General features: G+C 38.9%; 4 protein-coding genes across 6 annotated transcripts; 1 reads left to right on the top strand and 3 right to left on the bottom strand.

The window, feature by feature from the left end:
* Nucleotides 1–61: 61 nt before the first annotated feature.
* On the bottom strand, nucleotides 62–7492 carry LOC306873236 (uncharacterized protein). The gene is made up of 3 exons (XM_079422362.1): nucleotides 7290–7492; nucleotides 4684–4727; nucleotides 62–1970 (listed from the first exon to the last, which is right to left on the bottom strand). Exons 1-3 carry the CDS (start codon nucleotides 7387–7389, stop codon nucleotides 972–974), a joined length of 1143 nt encoding a protein of 380 aa, XP_079278488.1. The 5' UTR covers nucleotides 7390–7492; the 3' UTR covers nucleotides 62–971.
* A 35-nt stretch (nucleotides 7493–7527) lies between these two features.
* LOC306873217 (E3 ubiquitin-protein ligase TRIM7-like) lies at nucleotides 7528–17948 on the top strand. 3 transcript variants are annotated; one of them, XM_079422332.1, is made up of 9 exons: nucleotides 7528–7574; nucleotides 8530–8592; nucleotides 8821–8855; nucleotides 9250–9884; nucleotides 11952–12047; nucleotides 12730–12963; nucleotides 15648–15670; nucleotides 15770–15915; nucleotides 17428–17948. In XM_079422332.1, the coding sequence occupies exons 4-9, from the start codon at nucleotides 9261–9263 to the stop codon at nucleotides 17610–17612; spliced, it is 1308 nt and encodes a 435-aa protein (XP_079278458.1). In that variant the 5' UTR covers nucleotides 7528–7574; nucleotides 8530–8592; nucleotides 8821–8855; nucleotides 9250–9260; the 3' UTR covers nucleotides 17613–17948. The 3 variants fall into 3 exon arrangements, with proteins under 3 accessions (XP_079278458.1, XP_079278459.1, XP_079278460.1); XM_079422333.1 differs by having other exon boundaries at nucleotides 7565–7864; XM_079422334.1 differs by having other exon boundaries at nucleotides 7566–7766.
* Nucleotides 17949–18350: 402 nt separating this feature from the next.
* On the bottom strand, nucleotides 18351–19177 carry LOC306873298 (histone H2B 1/2-like). Its single transcript, XM_079422490.1, has one exon. It carries the CDS (start codon nucleotides 19158–19160, stop codon nucleotides 18786–18788), a length of 375 nt encoding a protein of 124 aa, XP_079278616.1. The 5' UTR covers nucleotides 19161–19177; the 3' UTR covers nucleotides 18351–18785.
* A 678-nt stretch (nucleotides 19178–19855) lies between these two features.
* Nucleotides 19856–20167, bottom strand: LOC306873329 (histone H4; the record flags this gene model as incomplete). The annotated part of the gene is made up of 1 exon (XM_079422556.1): nucleotides 19856–20167. The coding sequence occupies one exon, from the start codon at nucleotides 20165–20167 to the stop codon at nucleotides 19856–19858; it is 312 nt and encodes a 103-aa protein (XP_079278682.1).
* Nucleotides 20168–21312: the final 1145 nt, after the last annotated feature.

The raw sequence follows: 21312 nt of genomic DNA, 5'->3' as shown, positions 1-21312 counted from the left end.
TACTTATTTTACCTTATCTATAGAAAGTCTTCATACCTTCATTTTTTTTTCACGTTTTGTTATGTTGCAGCCTTAATGTTAAACTGTTTTGAATGACTTTTTTCCCACATGAATCTACACTCCATACACCATAATGACAAAGCAAAAACAGAATTGTCACAATTGCATAAATTACAAAAAAAAAAAAAAAAACACATTGCACAAGTCTTCATACCTTAACTCAGTACTAAGCTGAAGCACCTTTACAGCCTCCAGTCATTTTGGGTATGATATGAAAAGCTTTGCATATCAGAATTGGCAATTATCTGCCGTTCTTCTCCTCACCTCTTCACGTCTTAAGCTGTCAGGTTGGATGGGGACAGAAATATTTGATTGCATTCAAGCTCAGGCCGTGGCTCTTCACCAGATGTGTGGTTTGGATGCAATCCCGTCTCTGAGCTCTACAGACTGTTGACCTTGGTTTTTGCTCTATTATGCATTATCAGCTGTTGGACCTTTTATTAAGACGTGTGTGCCTTTCCAAATCATACCCATTCAATTGAATTTGCCACAGGTTACCTTCACTCAAAGTCTAGTGACACCTTCAAGCAATATGAATGCTCCTGAGCTAAATTTCAACTGTCCTAGATAAGAGTATGATTACTTATGAAACTTATAAAAAAAAAAAAAATACTGAGCCAAAACATTTGTTTTAGATTTCTGGGGGCTGAAAGAAAGAAAGAAAGGTCATAGGTACTGTAGATTGTTGTCACTTGTCATTTCAAGGAAATCATTAGCAGTCATAAAGAACACATACAACTCAGTTTATTTAATTAATGTTTGAAACACTTGAAAAAAATAAATGTTACAATATCGCACTATTCACAAACACAAACTGCAGTGCCTAACTGTACAGTGAAGTGTGCAGCGCGAGTCTCACGGGAAACAGACATTAGCTCTGAATCTTCTTCTCGTGGTGAACGCTGGCTCTCTCAGTCGTGGTCGACGTAAGCCAGGTGGCGGTCGAGGCTCTTCAGAGTACTGCAGTGTTTGCCGCAGTGGCTGCAGATGAAGGGACTCTCTCCGGCGTGAGAGCGCCAGTGCAGCCGCAGCTTCCTCCAGTGCCTAAACCTCTTCCCGCACTGCGTGCAGCTGTAGGGCCTCCTGAAGTGAGCTTTCTTGTGCTGCCGCAGCGTTCTGCGCAGGATGAAGGCTCTGGAGCACAGCGAGCAGCCGTGGGGTCTCTCGCCCGTGTGGAAGCGCCGGTGTCTCCTCAGGGTTCGCCTGTACATGAAGATCTTATCACAAACGCTGCAAACGTGGAACTGGCTGATGGCTCTCTGCAGTATCTCAGCCCTCTGGAGTTGCACAGAGCAGTGTCTTAAAGGAGTATCGGGCGGATCGAAGTCCTCCTGCTTGGGTAAAGGGCCGAGCCTTTCTGTTGATGTTGTGTTTATGAGACAGCTCTGTGTAATCTGGCTCCGCACGGAGCTGAAATACCCGCCGGAGGAAGACGGGCTCCAGTGAGGACACGGCTGGAAAGACTCTTCTGGTTCATGAAGCTCATTCTCCTCAGGCTTCAGCTGAGCTCCAGCGCTTTCACTTGAAGTCTGGCACGCTTGCGTCTCCTCGAGACGTCTGATTTCCCATTTGTCTTCAGTCGTCACAGCTACGTCTTCGTATTCTTGTTTAACGTCTGGCTTCGGCTCTGGTTCAGTCGTGCTCGATGCTTCTGGCGGATACTCTTCAGAAACGTTGGGAAACGTCTGCACTTCGTTGTCGCTCACGGATAAGATAGAGTGTGTAATTTTATCTTCTGCAATGGCTAACTGAATTTCTTTCCATTCATGCAGATCTGTTAAGACAGGCGGTGTCTCCTGCGCTGGATGCGGACTGGGGTTTTCCTGGGCGTCTGATTCCAGCTCTTCAGGTTCACTGACTGGCTCACTGCATCTCATCATCGGCTGGGGATCTCCAGACATGACTCTGTCCTGGAAAAACAGAGGTGGACAAAGTACACAAATCCATTACTTGAGTGAAAGTACAGATCCTGCTGGTCAAATCTTACTCCATTTTACACGTGAACGTTGTAAAGACAGGTTTGTATATAAGTAGAAGTACAGAAGTACTTGCATTTAAAGGGGTCATATGATGTGATTTCTTGTTTTCCTTGTCTTTAGTGTGTTATGTAGCTGTTTGTGTATAATATCTGCAGAGTTACAAAGCTCAAAGTCTCCTACAAAAGTATCTATTCTATCTAAAAGACTGCAGTAGTGTTGATGCAGCCGTGTCAGGGAGACGCTGTGTTTCTGTGCGAAAGTAAGGCACTATATTTGGGCTTCCGAATGTAGATGCATTTAGGAATCATTGCCAAGATGTGTTTACAACACAACAGCACAACCCAAAGTTCAAATGTGTGCAACGTATTTTATAGACAACAGTTTCGTGAGCCTAGGAGAGTACAAGGCTGGCTTTGCACACAGGCTATTTCTATAAATAAGTAAGGGGTCAGTTCTGACTTTGCTATGACAATCTGGCGCTTCTGAATCAGCAACTGTAAGTATGTTTTGTTATTAGTCCAAGTTTTTGCTATTGACTGTACAAATGTGGAGTCTTGTGCGTAACGGGTCGCATGTGTGTGTGAGTGAGAGGGGAACAGGGTCACATCACAGTGGAGTGTACAGCCCGTCAGAAATAGTCTTAACCGTGGCTTGTGTGCAAATACATACATCATCATCACTGTCTGTCACGCGACTCTGTTCCCCTCTCGGGCTTGAACTGATAAAACTTGAAAGCTGAAGCTGGCGATTATGGTGAGGCACGTTACATTTCCGATACATGCTTGTGGTGTTCGGCCAATCACAATGCAGTGTGCCAGTTGATTGCTTCCATTGTCCTCATTTGTAAATTGCTTTGGATAAAATAATCTGCTAAATGACAATGTAAATGTAAACTTCCTTTTTTTTTTTACACCAATGCACTGTTTTATTATTGTTGTATGTAATACTTGCAATACCTTACACCTACTGAATCCACTGATTTGCTTGTGGTAACTTTTTTGTATTTTTAAGAGCTTTTAAACTTGTTGTAGAAACAAAACAAGTGAGTTGATAAAAAAAAAAAAAAATAATAATAATAATAATATTATATATATATATATATATATATATATATATATATATAAATAAATAAAAAATACTCCTGATCTCACAGCTCTGGCAGTGTGTTCACATCAAAGTGAAGCCATTCATCCTCATTTGAAGCGAGCGGACAGTGAAACTGCTGACTGATGGGGGAAAAAACAACAGAAAAACCCCAAAACAAGCCTGCTTTAAAACCCAGCAACACAACTGTAGCTGTATAACTTTACAACAGCAACACTGCTTTAACAAAAAAGCTAAACAGCAAGACGTATGTGAATGATCGCTCTCGCGGTATTTTGATGTCAAACACAGAATGGTCTGCAGTGCTGCTTCGAGTCAAACACCCGTGTTTTGTTAGGAGTCGAGCAACAGTTGTTCTGTGGCTTTATATGCAATATTTTAATTTACACAATTTTACAAAATCGGACAATATTGTGTCTAATATATACCACAATATTAACTTATTTTTATTGAATTGTTCTGAATAAATATCATATTTGCATCTGGTCAGTGTTCAAAAAAAGCTGAGAAATCACTTCATGTAGCCCTACAAGAGCGATTACTGATAGACTGGCTGACAAAGAAAGTCATGTTTAGAGGACAAAAATAAAAAAAATCACCCACTGACGTTCAAAGCGGCTACATCATAGCGACTTTCTACTTGGAGGACCTTGATAGAAATGTAGTGGAGTGAAAAGTACAATATCTGTCTTTCAAATGTAGTGAAGTTAAAGTCATAAGTTTCCAGAAGAAAATAATACTCATGCAAAGCACATACACTTAAAAAAGTGCACTTAAGTAAAATGTAACTGTTTATACATGATTAATTTTGTTAATCTTACACTTTGTGCATAGAAGATTCAGATATATTATCTTAAAACATTATCAGACACATAATATACAATAAAAATACAGTTGTGTTTTTATTAGTATTGTCTATCTTGCTGTGATGCTTCAAATTTAATTCATAAGAAATAACTTATGAATAATGGCTCTTTCTGTAGTCTCTTTTCTCTCATCACTGCACGCACGACTGCACCCAAATCGCTCTAGAGCTGACCTTGATGTGCTTAATATAAATTTGATTTATTAAATTAGCGTTTGGTATTTATTTATTTCATTATGTCAAAAGCCTTCACGAATTCGGACCGGAGTCTGCCAGTTGGCGACCCCACTACCGTAAAGACTACAAAAGCTGTCGAATCAGCTATTTCAGTCTGCATTAAATTAAAGAATGTAAAGATGTTATGTAACATTTGATAGAATGGCACACAGAAGGCACATAACTGTGAACGTTTTTAGAGAAATTAAAACAGGTCGCACTCCAACAATTACATGCACTCGCACAGATGCTCCTAAATATATTTTGAGGTCGCACAGATTAAATTATGCCAAAATGGTCGCAATTTCGAGGCTTGTTCCGTGTAAAAGATTGACAAAAGGTAGGTGGACGTGTATTATGGGATGTTAAGGGACTCGTGGACACTGTCACAAAACATAAAACAACAGCTGAAAACTGTGGATGATAAAATAGACTGTAAAACAGCTCAAACACAATTACCTTATTGTTCCTGCTCTCAGGCCAGTTCTTAGCACACCGTTCACCTGCAAACAACAAAACAAAGACAAAATGATTTCAGACCAACAGCACAACATTTATGACACGTATACACAATTTACACCAGACATTGTGTTTCTGTGAATACTTATTATTGCTCGTATAAAGAAGCAGCTGCTATTGGCCATATACGTTTGTAAACAACATGAAGGTAGTACATAATACTAGTAATAGTAAAAAATATCTATATCTCGATATTAATCGATTCTCATTTTTACAGAACGATATCGATACTTAAATCCCAAGAATCGATTAGTCTAGCCTGTTTTCAGGTAAAGGACGGAGCGTTGAAGAGCCCCTCCCATCCATTATTTTGCAATAAGCATTGTGCTTTGGTACTTTTAATATGAAACAAAGGCTCATGTTTCAAATTATGTCCATTGTATTGCAGTATTCAAACAATAAATGCCGTTTTGGCGCTGATAATGTGGAGTAGCTGTAGCGCCTCAGGTCAACAGACTCCGCGTGAACTGACCACCTCATCCACATTACTACCATATGATATATGAATCTCTTGTAAACAAAGTGTCACATAACTCACATTTACCTCAGAAAAACATATTCGGTGATCATAAACTCATTAGTCAGAAAAAATAAAAAAAACTAGAGAGAGGCATTTAGCTAAATACAGGTCCTTTTCAAAAAATTAGCATATTGTGATAAAGTTCATTATTTTCTGTAATGTACTGATAAACATTAGACTTTCATATATTTTAGATTCATTACAACACAACTGAAGTAGTTCAAGCCTTTTATTGTTTTAATATTGATGATTTTGGCATACAGCTCATTTGAAAAATCTCAAAAAATTAGCATATCATGAAAAGGTTCTCTAAACGAGCTATTAACCTAATCATCTGAATCAACTAATTAACTCTAAACACCTGCAAAAGATTCCTGAGGCTTTTAAAAACTCCCAGCCTGGTTCATTACTCAAATCCGCAATCATGGGTAAGACTGCCGACCTGACTGCTGTCCAGAAGGCCATCATTGACACCCTCAAGCAAGAGGGTAAGACACAGAAAGAAATTTCTGAACGAATAGGCTGTTCCCAGAGTGCTGTATCAAGGCACCTCAGTGGGAAGTCTGTGGGAAGGAAAAGTGTGGCAGAAAACGCAGCACAACGAGAAGAGGTGACCGGACCCTGAGGAAGATTGTGGAGAAGGACCGATTCCAGACCTTGGGGGACCTGCGGAAGCAGTGGACTGAGTCTGGAGTAGAAACATCCAGAGCCACCGTGTACAGGCGTGTGCAGGAAATGGGCTACAGGTGCCGCATTCCCCAGGTCAAGCCACTTTTGAACCAGAAACAGCGGCAGAAGCGCCTGACCTGGGCTACAGAGAAGCAGCACTGGACTGTTGCTCAGTGGTCCAAAGTACTTTTTTCGGATGAAAGCAAATTTTGCATGTCATTCGGAAATCAAGGTGCCAGAGTCTGGAGGAAGACTGGGGAGAGGGAAATGCCAAAATGCCTGAAGTCCAGTGTCAAGTACCCACAGTCAGTGATGCTGGTGTTGGTCCACTGTGTTTTATCAAGGGCAGGGTCAATGCAGCTAGCTATCAGGAGATTTTGGAGCACTTCATGCTTCCATCTGCTGAAAAGCTTTATGGAGATGATTTCATTTTTCAGCACGACCTGGCACCTGCTCACAGTGCCAAAACCACTGGTAAATGGTTTACTGACCATGGTATTACTGTGCTCAATTGGCCTGCCAACTCTCCTGACCTGAACCCCATAGAGAATCTGTGGGATATTGTGAAGAGAAAGTTGAGAGACGCAAGAACCAACACTCTGGATGAGCTTAAGGCCGCTATCGAAGCATCCTGGGCCTCCATAACACCTCAGCAGTGCCACAGGCTGATTGCCTCCATGCCACGCCGCATTGAAGCAGTCATTTCTGCAAAAGGATTCCCGACCAAGTATTGAGTGCATAACTGAACATAATTATTTGAAGGTTGACTTTTTTTGTATTAAAAACACTTTTTTTTTATTGGTCGGATGAAATATGCTAATTTTTTGAGATAAGAATTTTGGGTTTTCATGAGCTGTATGCCAAAATCATCAATATTAAAACAATAAAAGGCTTGAACTACTTCAGTTGTGTTGTAATGAATCTAAAATATATGAAAGTCTAATGTTTATCAGTACATTACAGAAAATAATGAACTTTATCACAATATGCTAATTTTTTGAAAAGGACCTGTATATGCACCATATAACAGTGCAGTCGTTACCGCTGACTAATGAGGAACATGTGAAGATTAACCCATGCTTTGATGCTGTAAACACTGCATTATATTAATATAAACAGACGCATCCGGTCGCCGTCAGCTCTGTACTGAAATGAATGGATGGTGTCGCTTGTAGTCTGGACGGGGCTTTAGGCCATGCAATGCTTTTTTTTTAATGTTTGCATATTTACTTCATGTTTATTGTGGTGATTTTAACACTATTTATCAATAGCTCTTTTTACTGAGAGTTTACAAGCATTTATTGATGTATTCCCCAGCTTTGTGAAGCGGTGGTGACTGTAATCATGAAAGACTTACACAAGCTCTCTCTGTATATCTCTGTAATCTCCAGCAGCAGCGAGCCGAGCACAGACTTCACTCGCTCCTGGAAAACACCCAGCGCTCGCGCATCCGCCATGTCTCCACAACAGACTGAAACACTAATGACTTCACAATTAACACTAAACCCTGACAGAAGCAGCCGCGAGCTCAGCGCCTCAGATCGCGCTTCTGACGCACGACGGCGTGACAGACGCAGCTTCCTAGGTCACGTGGTATTAAACGAGTCTTCTGATTGGTTAACGTCATTAGTCAGCGCGACTGGTATGTTATTGATATTTTTAATATAAATACGGCGCCTGGGAAATAAATATTTTTACATTCTGCTTCTAAACAAACGCGCATGTTTCCATATGATGTTTCACGACGATGTCGTAGCTGTCAGTAGTTTAAAACCTGTCATTAATGTTAATGAACGCGGTTCTGCTAAACAAACAGATGAATTATCTGGACGCGGTATGAGCGCTTATAGTTTATTCCTCTATATTCATTAGTTTATTCCTCTATATATGTGTCCGTCATTAGTTTATTCCTCGATGTAGGTCAAGAAACAAGTGAGTCACAGTAAATCTGCACATATTATTTCAGAAATATAATTACATTGAAGTGACGGGATTATTTTACTTTTTTACTATTATAAGATAATTAAGAGCAGTTAGGCAGCACTGATTGGTTGGTTTTCGTTGGCATTGGTCCGTTGTTTTTATTATTTACTGTTTGTTTCAGCAAAGCGTGCTCCCTAAGTGACTAGAACACTATCGAGGGATCGACAGAATAGTGTGTATTGTGTGGATGTCTGAATGGAAAGCGTGTGCGGTGTGATCTTCATTATGTGCTCATAACAGGTGTGTGTGTGTGTGTGTGAGAGAGAGAGAGAGAGAGAGAGAGAGAGGTTTGTCAGCTGGGTCACTTTGACATTTCAGGGAATACACGTTAAACGAAGCAGTACAATAGTATTAGTAGTTACGTTATGGTTAATATTTTAAGTCCGAAACTCGTGTGCTGAGATGCAAATATGAATCGTCCTCCACGTGTTTATAAATGATTAATCGATTAGTGGTTCTCAACTGTGATTGGACGAGACTCAGCAGCGCTGAGAACAGTAACACGTAACACGTGCACGCGCTGCGCGTACTTCACCCCATCAGCTTATGTTGCGAGTCTTTTCCTGATGCTCTGATCACGTTACTGTACTTTCACTTTTGATTTTCTTCCACAGAGCAACACAAGCGATATGCTGCTGTAGACTCAACACTTGACTTGTTGCGGCTTTTCTCTTGAGGTAAGCTGTGGTTCATACTTGTATTAGTTTAGCTTATTTTCAGTTCCAGTGTGTTATTAGAAAATGACATTTTTCAAGTAAGAAGACAGCGGCTGTGTTCTAAATGGCATTCTTGCATACTGCTTTCTGAAAGTTTTATGTGTTTATGAAACACGTGTGATGGATTGTTAGATTTAATCATCATTGGTAGCGCAATTTTTTTGTAACGTTTTTTTTTTTTTCCCTCAGTTGGTCAGAACAAAAGTGGCAGACTTGTTATCTGAGTAAGTAACAATATCCTGTGAATTTTTCTTTGGGTCATACTTCCAAGTAGTGCTGCAAATATATACAGTACACACACACACATGACACATAGTGTGTAAACATAATTTTTATTTTGAATCGATTAATCATGACCAGTCGTTTTTCAGCCCTATTTCCAAGACATAAAATCTGTGATTCCTAAGTACAGTATCTACACCGATGCGGTGACTGACAACCACACAAACTCCTCAAAACATTAGATTCAACAGCCCTGGAGCCGTGCCGGAGCACAACCCACATAATGAAGATAATTCCGCAAATAACTTCAATTGCAGGTTTCAAACAGAGATGGCGACAAAGAGTCAAAACTTACGGACTGCAGTTTTAAAGATAACTGTTGCGGTCTCTCCACAGGTCTACTGATCATGGCGACGTCTGCCGGAAACAGCAGCGTTCTCGAGGAGGAGCTGACGTGTCCAGTGTGTCTGGATCTTTACCGCGATCCACACCTGCTGCCCTGCGGCCATAACTTCTGCCTGCCCTGCCTGCGCAGACTCAAGAGCCGAGCGGACCACGGCCGCCTGCGATGTCCCGAGTGCCGACAGACTCACCGCAGCTCCACCAACTGGCAGAAGAACTTCAAACTGGCCAACATCGCTGACGGTTTCCGCCGTCGTGGCCAATCAGAGCGCTCCTCTCAGAGCCGGAGCGACACGTCTCACAGACCCGCCCAGGTTCGCTGTGATTACTGTCCTGAGGACGCCAGCGAGGACGGGAAAGGTCCGGTGGCGGTTAAAACCTGCCTGAAGTGTGAAGTGTCCATGTGCCCGAAGCATGTTCAGCCTCACCTGGAGCTGCCGGCGTTCAGAGAGCATCCGCTGGTGGAGCCGCTCGGTGACATGAGGAAGAGGAAGTGTCTGGAGCACGACGAGATGTTTCGGTACTATTGCCTGGATGAGCGCTTGTTCCTCTGTAACGCCTGCACCATTGAGGGAACGCACTGTGGGCACTCCATCAAAACGCTGAAGAACACCATGAAGGATTTCAAGGTAGGTGTGATGTGTCCTGGCCCAATCACTCTTCTTACATCGGTTCACGCTTATCTACGAATGTGGTTTCGGTAATCTGTTTCCAAAGCGCTTTGAATCCCTCTACACTATTCAGTGTTGTACGTTGTGGATGTTCATAGCAGTGGAGTCTCAAGCATTGTGGTACAAGGCTGCATTCTTATTGATTGCTGTTTAAGAAACACTGCTTCATGAAGCTTTGAAATCTTTTGTTTTGAATCACTAATTCAGAACGCGTATTAAACTGCCAAAGTCATGTGATTTCAGTAAACGAGGCTTCGTTACGTCATTGTTTCAAAATGCTTTGAAATGTCAATGTTTCACTGTCTGTTTGTGAACCCATGAATCTTGCAGATTCTTATATAATATACACAGTTGAGGTCGAAAGTTTAAATTCCCCTTTCAGAATCTGCAAATTGTCAAATATTTTACCAAAATAAGAGGGATCATACAACATGCATGTTATTGCTTATTTATTACTGACCTGAATAAGATATTTCACACAAAATGTTTAACATATTAGTCCACAAGAGAAATAATAACTTGAATTTATAAAAATGACCCCGTTCAAAACTTTACATCCCCTTGATTCGTAATACTGTGTTCTAGGGCTGTCGTGATTCGTCGCAACTAGTCGATTATGAAAAATCGTCGACTTCAATTTGCTCGCGTCGACTAACTGGCAAAATACCGGAAGTGGCGCATTTCACTGACGAGAATCCATAAAACACATTATTAGACAATTTTCCAAGGCTGCATGATATATTAAACCCATTTAAAAATCATAATTAAGCATAATTGTGAATTCGCAAACGCTATGATTTAATAAAATAATTATATGCGCTGCAGTTTAATTATGTGCATGCGTGTAGTTAAGCACGTGCGTCTCACAGCGGCTCCGGTCACAGCAGCTCCACAGAAACTGTTATTATTTACATGAGGAGCCTCTCAAACTCATCTCTGCATGCTGTTGTGAGTTTGTGTTTATTATAACCTTCATCTGGGAACGCATCAGGTTTGTAAGGTAAATAATTTATAAATCTACACAAACACAGGAGAATACATCGCGATTTCAAAATAAAAGCTCAACCCCTCACTCTGAGTTACACGGATAGATCTCCACATATTCATTTAATTACAGCGACTATAGCATTTCTGTCCTAAAGAAATGGACAAATATTAAAGATTAAGTGTATATTATTAAATATATATAATATTAAAATATTATCAGTAAATATTTTCAATATTAAAATAACTCTTGGTATAAGAACTTTTGAGATTAAACGTTTCCTCAGAGAGACCACACATATCTCAGTGCTTCAGATCTTATCAGTGAGGGAAAGTGACATCATTTCCTGTATCTTACACAGTTGTGGGAGATAATGCCACCGATTTAAAGGGAAAATATGTTTTTTTTACATTTTGTTTTTAAAGAAAAAAGTTAATTTTAAATTTAATCTTGTAGAATTAAGTGACTATTTAGGGCTTTTATAAATTAAATGAACAAATGTTACCAAAAGAAAAGCACTATAAAATATTTTGATTACACATTGATACAAAAATACACTGATTATTCAGACAAGAAATTGTGATTTTCAGCTATTTCAGCTTTTTTAATAATATATTATATTGTTATGGACTGTAACATCTTGTAATTCATAGCAATGGGTAACACATTATTAAAATAATAAAACATATAACCATTTGAAAATAAAGATTATGACTTCGACCAAATCTGCAGTTATAGAATCACTGGTGTAATTGAGTGGAAGCGGGGACTAATTTGTGTATTCATGGTTATATTTATAGCTACGCTTATTTTCAGGCTATTTCAATACACAACATTTCCTCAATATATATATATATATATATATATATATATATACTTTCGTCATCCATTTGATGAAGTGGAGCACACGTCAATATGGCGGTGGGGATTCTCTGGAGGGAAGTGCTTAAGGAAGTTTGGTGTGCGTCTAAAAGCGAAGTGAAACACCGTTTTGCATGATCAGCCCTCACATTTCTCTCTGTCTCTGTTGTCTTCTCTAGACCTATCTTGACATTGAGCTGCAGAAGACGAACAGAAAGATCCTTAAAGCTGAAAAAATTCGACTGGAACAAAAGGAGATTGAACGGCAGCACAAGGTGAAGTTCAGTCTGTGGCATTACTTCATGTCCAGGTTAACTCTTTCCCTGCCAGCATTTTTGATGATTGTCACAATGTAATGGTCCCTAGAATGTATTGTTGTATGGATATATGATCATGCAATGCATCAAAATAAAGAAGGAAGCCTCTACTTTTAAATAAAAATGGGTTTTATTCTAGCTTCAAGCATGTGTTTTTGTAATCAACACTTGAATGTAGGTAAGTTTCATAAAAAAACAAAAAAAAACATTTTGAGAAAAACACTGAGAATTGCTTTTTTTTATATATTGAATACTACATCTGGCTCATATTCAGTATGATGATCAAAGCAAAGATGCAGTAGAAGGCTTTCATCAGTATCTCAAAGCTTAAAAGTCCTTTACCACTTCCTGGATCCACATTTCGCTCTGTAACATTAGGCAGTTTTCATTTATATGCTGTTAGTGTTTATAATCACATTATTTTCCATATGCATATGCTTACATATGAGATTGCTTGGTTCTACGTCTTCCTCGCCTGTGTTTTTGATCGAGTGATTCTGTACTCATTCAGGAAGTGTGTAACGGCGCCCCCGAGTGTATAACAGTGAAAGCACAGAAACCTGTTAAATGCCGTGTTTGGTGGGAAAGAGTTAATGTCCTATGCAGTTTTTAGTCTTAACACAATGCTGTTGTGTTTTAGGCGTACCGTGACGACACAGGCCAACACCTGGATGCTTTCCGAGAGACTTCTATTGCACATCTGGATGCTTTTCTGTCCTCACTGCGTGAATGCCTCCGCACTTACGACGGTGAGCAGTGTTTGGGAATCCAGCAGAACCTGAGTCGAATAACACAAGATCAAACCCGTCTACAAGAGATTCACTCGGGCTTTGAGAGGATTCTACAGGAGAGCGACGCTTTCCAGTTCATTAAGGTGCATTTTACACACACAAATACTGAATTATTAAAATTATCTGTGACGTTCCTTCACACAAACCTAAACTGTGTTGTTGTCGGACTGGTTGTAGTCATTTGAACGTAGTCTGATATCTCTAGAAGCGTGAAGTCTGGTCCATTTACATTTAATTCTGGCCCAGAACGGACCTCATAAAAGGGGAAAATGTGAAGCAACCAACTAGTTTTAGTTTTTGTATAACGATTTCGGGGTAGGGTTATCTGAAATGGTTTTTACTCCAATAGTAGGCCGGTGTGATGGTTAACCTGCAAATGGCTCTACAGAAAACGCTGAAGACGTAGTCAGTCGGTGTCGTCCAAAAGCAAGGGCTGCGTTTACACTGGCACCAAAAAACGTTTTACTACTTTACTTTTTTTTACAAAAATGTGACATAAAACGGATATTTTTGCATGTGTAAACCATTTTTTTGTGCGTGTGTATGCGTGTCCATTCTGAGCCACTTCCCAATGTGGTTTTAAATCAGATACATAACTGATATCTTGACATCTGAACTGTCTCTAAACACGTAAATCTGCTTCCCATTGATCCGCTGTAGTTCCTCAGTTCAAGCGGCATGTGAACCGATCATCGCTTCCTCTTTACTAGTTATAGCAGGAAATAAACACGAGTGAACATCAGAAGGTATCTTGATTTTCAACTGCGTCAGTACACACTGTTTTTCAAGTTCAGGTCCACTGATGTTAACTCTTTCCCTGCCAAGTTGCCAGCCACCACCAATGTTATTTTGATAATTTGCACAACATTTTCATGGCCCCCAGAATATTTTGTTGTATGAATATCTGAACATGCAACACATCGAAATAAAGAATAGAGGCTCTACTTTTAAACAAACAAACAACCAAAATCGGTTTTATTCTAGCTTCAAACATTTCATCAAATCTTGAATGTAGGTTTCATTTAAAAAAAAAAAAAAATCACATTTGTATCAAAGACTGTATGATTTGGATTATATTAAGTACGATGATCAAAGCATAGATGGAGTGGATCATTTCCATCAGCAGCCACAAAGCTTCACGGTCCTCATCCACTACATTTCACTCAGTAGCATTAGGCAGTTTTGATTTATATGATGTTTATTAATGATCGCAGTATTTTTTTATATGCATCTGCTTACATATGAAATTGCTCATTTCTGCGTCCTCCTCACGTGTTTTTGATCGGGAGATTCTGGTCTCAGTTAGAAGATGTGTAATGGACCCTGGAAAGCCGTAAAATCTTTGGCGGGGGAAGCATTTTCTCATAAAAGATGAGAATTTGTTTTTGGTGTGGAAAGAGTTAATCTACTCCTGTCTTGTTTGTTTGTCAGACAAAATGGCAGATTCTGCATTATGATTGACCAGATCGCCTGTCAATCAAACTCCCAGCGACGGGTGAAATCCAACCCATAACAAGGCAAAGGAGACACATTTGCCCTCCAAGACAACTTTTCTTAAGTTATAAGCTTACATTGTGAAGCAGATGTTTCCCGTATAAACACGCACAAAAACTCAGAATTAGGTTAGAGACTGCACTCTCACAGAAACATTCAGGAGCACAGAAACTAGCTGACCCATTCATTTTATAAGTAAAATATCTTTATGGAATTAGGTTCAACTGAAACGAGGAATGTGGTGTATAATTGTGTGAAATGTATGATGAAAATTGGCTAGCAATTTTGCCAAGCAAATACCAAGAAATAACACTCACTGATGCTCCAGAAGGAAAAACCATGCATTAAGTCTTCTGGAAAACATGCAAGTATCTTCTGTAGCTTCTGAAGGGCAGTACTAAATGAAAAAAAAAAAAAATTTAGGTAAAACAAGAAAAATATACTCATCTTCATTCTGTTCAAAAGTTTTCACGCCCCGGCTCTTAATGCATGAGTATTTGAATTTCATGTAATAGTTGCATATGAGTCCCTCAGTCGTCCTCGGTGTGAAAAGATGAATCTCAAAAACATACAGTCATTGTTGGAAAGGGTTCAAATAAACAAACATGCTGGAAAACCAAATAATTTGTTGGAGATGAAGGATTTTTCTGAAGAACAGCAGGCAGTTTAAATGTTCAGGACAAACAAGGCACTCATGAACAACTATCACTAAACAAAAAAAAGAGCTGAGGATCATTCAGGGAACAACACAGTATTAAGAATCAAGGGGATGTAAACTTTTGAACGGGGTCATTTTCATAAATTCAACTATTTTCTCTTGTGGACTATATGTAAACATATTTTATGTGAAATGTCTTATTCAGGTCAGTACTAAATAAGCAGGGATCATACAACATGCATGTTATTCTCAATTTGGTAAAATAATTAACATTTTGCAGATTCTGAAAGGTGTATGTAAAGTTTTGACTTCAACTGTTTTGGCTTCAACTCGCAGCTTCACTATATAGAGAGGCTGTACAGACACACAGGCAATTCTCACATATTCTTTCTCAAATTTAGTAATTCTGGTAGAAGCAGGATAATCAGTTCTGTACATGGCCAACCAGATTAGAGTCTTCAACTAAGAGTCTGTGAATAGTTATAGAAAACGCAGATTATTTCCAATTATGGAACGTTATTTGTATCATCTAGAACTTGTGTTCCTTGTTAGGCAGTTTGAACAAAACCTACATTTGAAAAAGTTAAAATCCTAATATTGTTGGGTTTCTTTCAGGATTACAGTTCATCTATAAAAAGGTAAGACAGACTTTGCTTCAGAGGTTCTTTCACACATTTGCATGAGCGTGTTCGGTTTGTCCACATTATCTTCTAAAACACTGTGTGTGTGTGTGTCAGGTACCGGCGGCTGCTGAGAAAGCCTCTGTTTTTCCCTGATGAGCCCACAGTCGACACCGAGCCGCTGTATGAAACGATGGAAGGAAAGATGGGCGAGTTCATAGCTGAACTGCAGCAGCACACCAGCACACTCCTCAGCACCATCTGTGAGTCTGATACCTGCTTATATTACACATTCATATAGTTCCCCAGGCTATTCTACAATATTATAACCATGGGAACTTTAGTCCGCTGCGTGTCTCTCTGAGTTGCTCTGTTTGGTGTGTGCTATCATCTTTGCAGTGTGAGATGAACACTGTACCTGCTCTTGATATAATATATGCTGGCAGTATCGTACAAGAAGTGAGGTTTCATGGCAGCTGTTTAGTGATTCTTCAGTGATCTCCAAATATGACTATGAATGAATTCATCTTTCACTTTTCATTATGCAAAATGCAGGTTATAAACATTTTGGGTTTCTTCAAACTATATTCTTAGCGCCGTATTACATAACCTCAAGGAGCTTTGCAAAAATAAAAAAATATACAGACTTGTATGTGTGCACAAGAAACCATTAAATGTAATATATAGGACAATACAGAGTGAGCCACCTGTTGTGCCATCAGCCCATTGTGCGGTGTGGTTTCTTAGCTATTTTTAACACATTTAACAGGTATTTTGTGGAGGCTAAGGCCTGGAAATATTGCATACTGCCCTAATGAAAGCACTTTGTACAGTACCAGGTTTTTTTTTTTTTTATAGACCCTTGAACTTGGCAAATTGTATGCCATTAGCCCATTTTGTGTCATGGTTTGTGTGCCGCCACAGAGGATGTTAAATTAAACTTTGTGCCTTGATATTAGAGGTAATACTATAAGAAAAGCCACATTTTGAGCAAGTAGATCTGTTAATTCATGTGTATCCATGCTCTCATTTTATCCATAGTGATGCACAAAGGAAATAGGTTATATAAAACAAGACATTTTAATGCATAAGCATGCAAAAAAAATGCCTATTCAGATGTGAATAGTTTCTCGAGGGCACAAAAAAAGTTTTATTATTATTATTTTTATTTTATTTTAGGGACTCTGTAGGTTGTCACTTCGTGAAAATAAATGAAAAAAAGTTACAGATGACTGTACTATATACCAAATATAAAGCTGAAAATAATGCTCTATTAACTATTTATGCTAAATATAGTCTGAAAATCTACTGGGAGGTTTGGAAATTTGAGTCTGGAAAAGTATGGAATTTTAAAATGGAAAATATAGGAACCCCGACACTTCGTGGTCAAAAATAAACTGAAAATGCTAAATAATAAGCTGAATAAAGATAGAAAAATCAATTTCCAAAAAGCATAAACATTAAATTTGAAAAGCTCTAATTACTGTACTCAGTTTTTGAAAATGTTAAATAAAACTGTATTCAACATGCTATTTTCTCACTGCATTTATGTTCTAATTTATGGTTTTATTTTAATGTTCTTGTAATGCTATAATTTTATTAGAATACTGTTTTGATATGCTTAGTATTTATAATAGTTATGATTTACTTTTCTTTTCTTGTTTTAGTAGTTTTTGGTGGATTGTATTAAAAAATAATACAATAAAAACATAATAAATAAATCTGAACAGCCAGTCTTGAGCATTAAGAGCATGTCATTCTTTTCTGTTTTGAAGGTGAATTTGAGGGAGGAGATGCTGAGGAGGAGGTGGATGACGACGACGAAGATGATGATGATGATGAAGTAAGTTATGATGAGGGTGAGGAGGAGATGAGGAGTGAGGAAGAGGAGCAGCAGAACATCACTGACTCTGGAGATGAAGAATATACGCCGGAGGAGGAGGAGGATGAGGAGGACTAGCAGAAGATGATCTGTACTTGAGTTCCCGGAGCCAAAGTCTTCATACTCCTGTGATCTTACACATGTGATCATGCAGAAATAAAGTAATACATTTATAAATAAAATAAATGAATGCATGTAAAAAATTCCAGTCAGGTATGTTTAAAAGTTCAAGGTACATAATGGCAATTTGGGATGGGCTCCATTTGCACTTTTTGTTTTCCAGTTGGCTCCAGTATATTTTGTTTTTTCTTTAATCAAGATGGTGGGAGGAAAAAAAAAGAATAGTTGTATATCTTTTTGCAATATTTTTGTAATTGTGTTAGAAATGTATAATAAAGTATAGAGAAGAGAGGGAAAAAAAAGCTGATTTTGAAGGTTTTTTTTGTTCTTCAGTAAACTCCCATTTAAATATTTGGAGGCACTTAGAGGAGAGAGAAAGGATAGGGATCGATGGATTGTTAACGCTTTTCATTTAAAAGAAAACTTAATGAAACACAAAGCAACTATACAAACCCAGAACCCATACCTGGTACATTTCAAGAATATTAGTTTAGAAATACATCGCAAAATAAATACATTTATAAAGAAAATAAAGTATCAAAATCCGCATACCAGGTATTCTGTCTTAAGGAATTATTCCTGAATATATGAATGTGTAATTTTTTTTATAGACCTAGTTTTAACATGAACTAGTTTTCCTCTTTAGTTGACCCATGTAGCCTGCGGTACAGTAATAACCTGCGGAATGTTGGGAGCGGTTTTATTGTCTTTATTCAGTCACTATTTAATCAGTTAGCAGACGCTTTTCTCCAAAACAACTTACAAATGAGTACATAAGCAATCAAAACCAACAACAAGTCTTGGTTAGCCAAACAGTACAGATCATTATTATTTTTAAATAAATACAGATAAAATTAGAATAGAGAGTGCTGGAGTTAGAGGGTCAAGTAAAGATGGAACATGAGTTTTTAGCTGTTTATATTTAGAGAATGAAAAAAGAGTAGTCAGCTGGAGAATAATACAAATAAAATGTTTTCAGACTGCGGGACTTTAGCCCATTTTAAGAAACTTCATTAAACTAAGAAATTTAATGCAGTTGAATCCTAAGCTAAAATAGAAACACTCGCTCTTTCATGGAGTAGATGGGTGGCTCTTAAAAGAGCCTTTGTGGTGTGAGAGTGTCGGGCTGCTCTACTTGGAGCTGGTGTACTTGGTGACGGCCTTGGTGCCCTCAGACACGGCGTGTTTGGCCAGCTCCCCGGGCAGCAGCAGACGCACGGCGGTCTGGATCTCTCTGGAAGTGATGGTGGAGCGCTTGTTGTAGTGAGCGAGACGAGACGCTTCACCGGCGATGCGCTCGAAGATGTCGTTGACGAAAGAGTTCATGATCCCCATCGCCTTGGAAGAGATCCCGGTGTCAGGATGAACCTGCTTCATCACCTTGTAGATGTAGATAGCGTAGCTCTCCTTCCTGGTCTTTCTGCGCTTCTTTCCTCCCTTCGCCGCGGTCTTTGTGACGGCTTTCTTGGAGCCCTTCTTGGGCGCGGACTTCGCTGGTTCAGGCATGATGATGCTGACGAGTCAATGATGAGAAAGAGCCGGACAGAGCCGTTTATTCACAAACCTATGCTAATTTACACAGAGACACGGATTCTTCTGATTGCGTGTTTACACAGACCACACCCATTAGCTCCACTGTGATTGGACAACTCCAAGTATCACGAGCGGGGCGAGGGCCAATCACAGGCTGTGAAATGATAGCTCCGCCCACCGCTCCATGTTTGAATGATGTCTCCCACCAGACAATGTTTCCTTTGTTTCATTTCCCGCTATTTTTATATAGTAATATTTAGAGAAAATAAGTGGTTCTAGATAAATATTATGCACAAATGTAACTTAAAACCAAGATCAAACCATTAAGAAAATGGAGAAAAACCCAAAACAAATTGGAAATCTGCTGCTAGTTACAGAAATTGTACATTTCTTCACCGTTACGATTTGTCTTTATTTTTCGCCTTGAATCAAGTACCATTTAACTTGAACAGTCTAACAAATATATATACACACACACATGCTCCATGCTGTAATATTATTATTGTCTTTCTATGTTAATGAAAAGACCTTCACTATCTGAAGGCACGGCTATGAAGCGCTGTTTAAATGGTAATATTATTAAATATCCTGTAAACATGATCTCTTTCTCTGAGAGTGTGTGTGGCTCTGAAAAGAGCCGTTGGGTTTGTTCTCCGGATTGAAGGCGTTTATCCTCCGAAGCCGTACAAGGTGCGTCCCTGTCGTTTGAGCGCGTACACAACGTCCATGGCGGTGACGGTCTTTCTCTTGGCGTGCTCGGTGTAGGTGACGGCGTCGCGGATAACGTTCTCCAGGAACACCTTCAACACCCCGCGGGTCTCCTCGTAGATCAGACCAGAGATGCGCTTGACGCCGCCGCGGCGCGCGAGACGACGAATGGCGGGTTTGGTGATTCCCTGGATGTTATCCCGCAACACTTTCCGGTGCCGCTTAGCGCCTCCTTTCCCGAGCCCTTTACCGCCTTTACCTCTTCCAGACATGATCGAGATGCTTTTGTTTCTGTCAAACACTAATGTGTTATAAGCGCTTCAGAGTAGCCTTTTACATTTGCTTACAGGACCTAACTGAAACCAGCTTCGCGTCAAACGACTGCTAGCCAATGACTGAGCAGCTTCTGTTTTCAAACGGAGCTGTTTGTGTTTCCCGCTCGAAATGCTTTGTTGTGTTTATTACTTTACAATCAAACACACTCTCCACTAACACATCAAAATAACATCACAATTTAATTTGTATAAAATCACTGCAACTGGACAACTATCTTACAAATGTAATGTTATATTTTTGTCACTGGCAATATTAAAGGCTTTTATGAAATATTATTTCTCAGCACATAGTTACAGAACAAATGATGAAAATGCAGGAAATAAGGAGCTGATTGATTTAACCCCCTGAGACCTCACCCAAAAAAACTTTGTGAATTTAGTATTTTTTCATGTCATTACATTGTTTAGAGCATTAGAGAAAAAAATTAACATTTTTGGAAAATTATATTTTATTCATATTTTTGTTCTATGTCCTCTGTAGAGGACACTAGGACTAAGTTTTTCTAAAAATAAAATGGCATGAATAGACATCAAAAAGCCAAAAACAATGGGATTTTTTTTAAATCACGAATACATTTTTAGGTTTCAGGATTTTTTTCTTCTAAACTTTGTTTAAGGATGATTCTCAACTATGTTATAAAATATATAACAAAATTATTTGATATACCATTTTGTTTTATGCAATATGTCTTTACAAATTTCCATAAACTGGTTTTCCCATTAAACACAGTGTATCTATACTGTATCTAATTTGCATATTAATGGGTTGCTGTTGGGACAGTGTGTTGAAAAAATAATTGTCATAATGGGAGTAATAATTGGCCAGATTTTCATAATAATATCTAATATTTAATAACAAAATAGATATATAATTTATTATGTCATGTCTCCCAAAATGCATCATAAACATAATTTTAGTCCCGGTTTATGGAGCGATTTTTGTGCCAATATTTATCAAACTAATCCAGTGTTTTGCAAATAAACACAATCTGCTTTGCAGATGGCGCTGTTGGTCAATTTACGCTAGTCTCTCGAGACCTGAAACACCTCTTCACCTTTTCAGACCAATATGAGTGGGGAAC

This window comes from Barbus barbus (assembly GCF_936440315.1).
Source record: "Barbus barbus genome assembly, chromosome: 1".
Lineage (NCBI taxonomy): Eukaryota > Metazoa > Chordata > Actinopteri > Cypriniformes > Cyprinidae > Barbus > Barbus barbus.
Note: the sequence above shows the minus strand (reverse complement) of the source record. Positions and strands in the feature narration are given on the sequence as shown.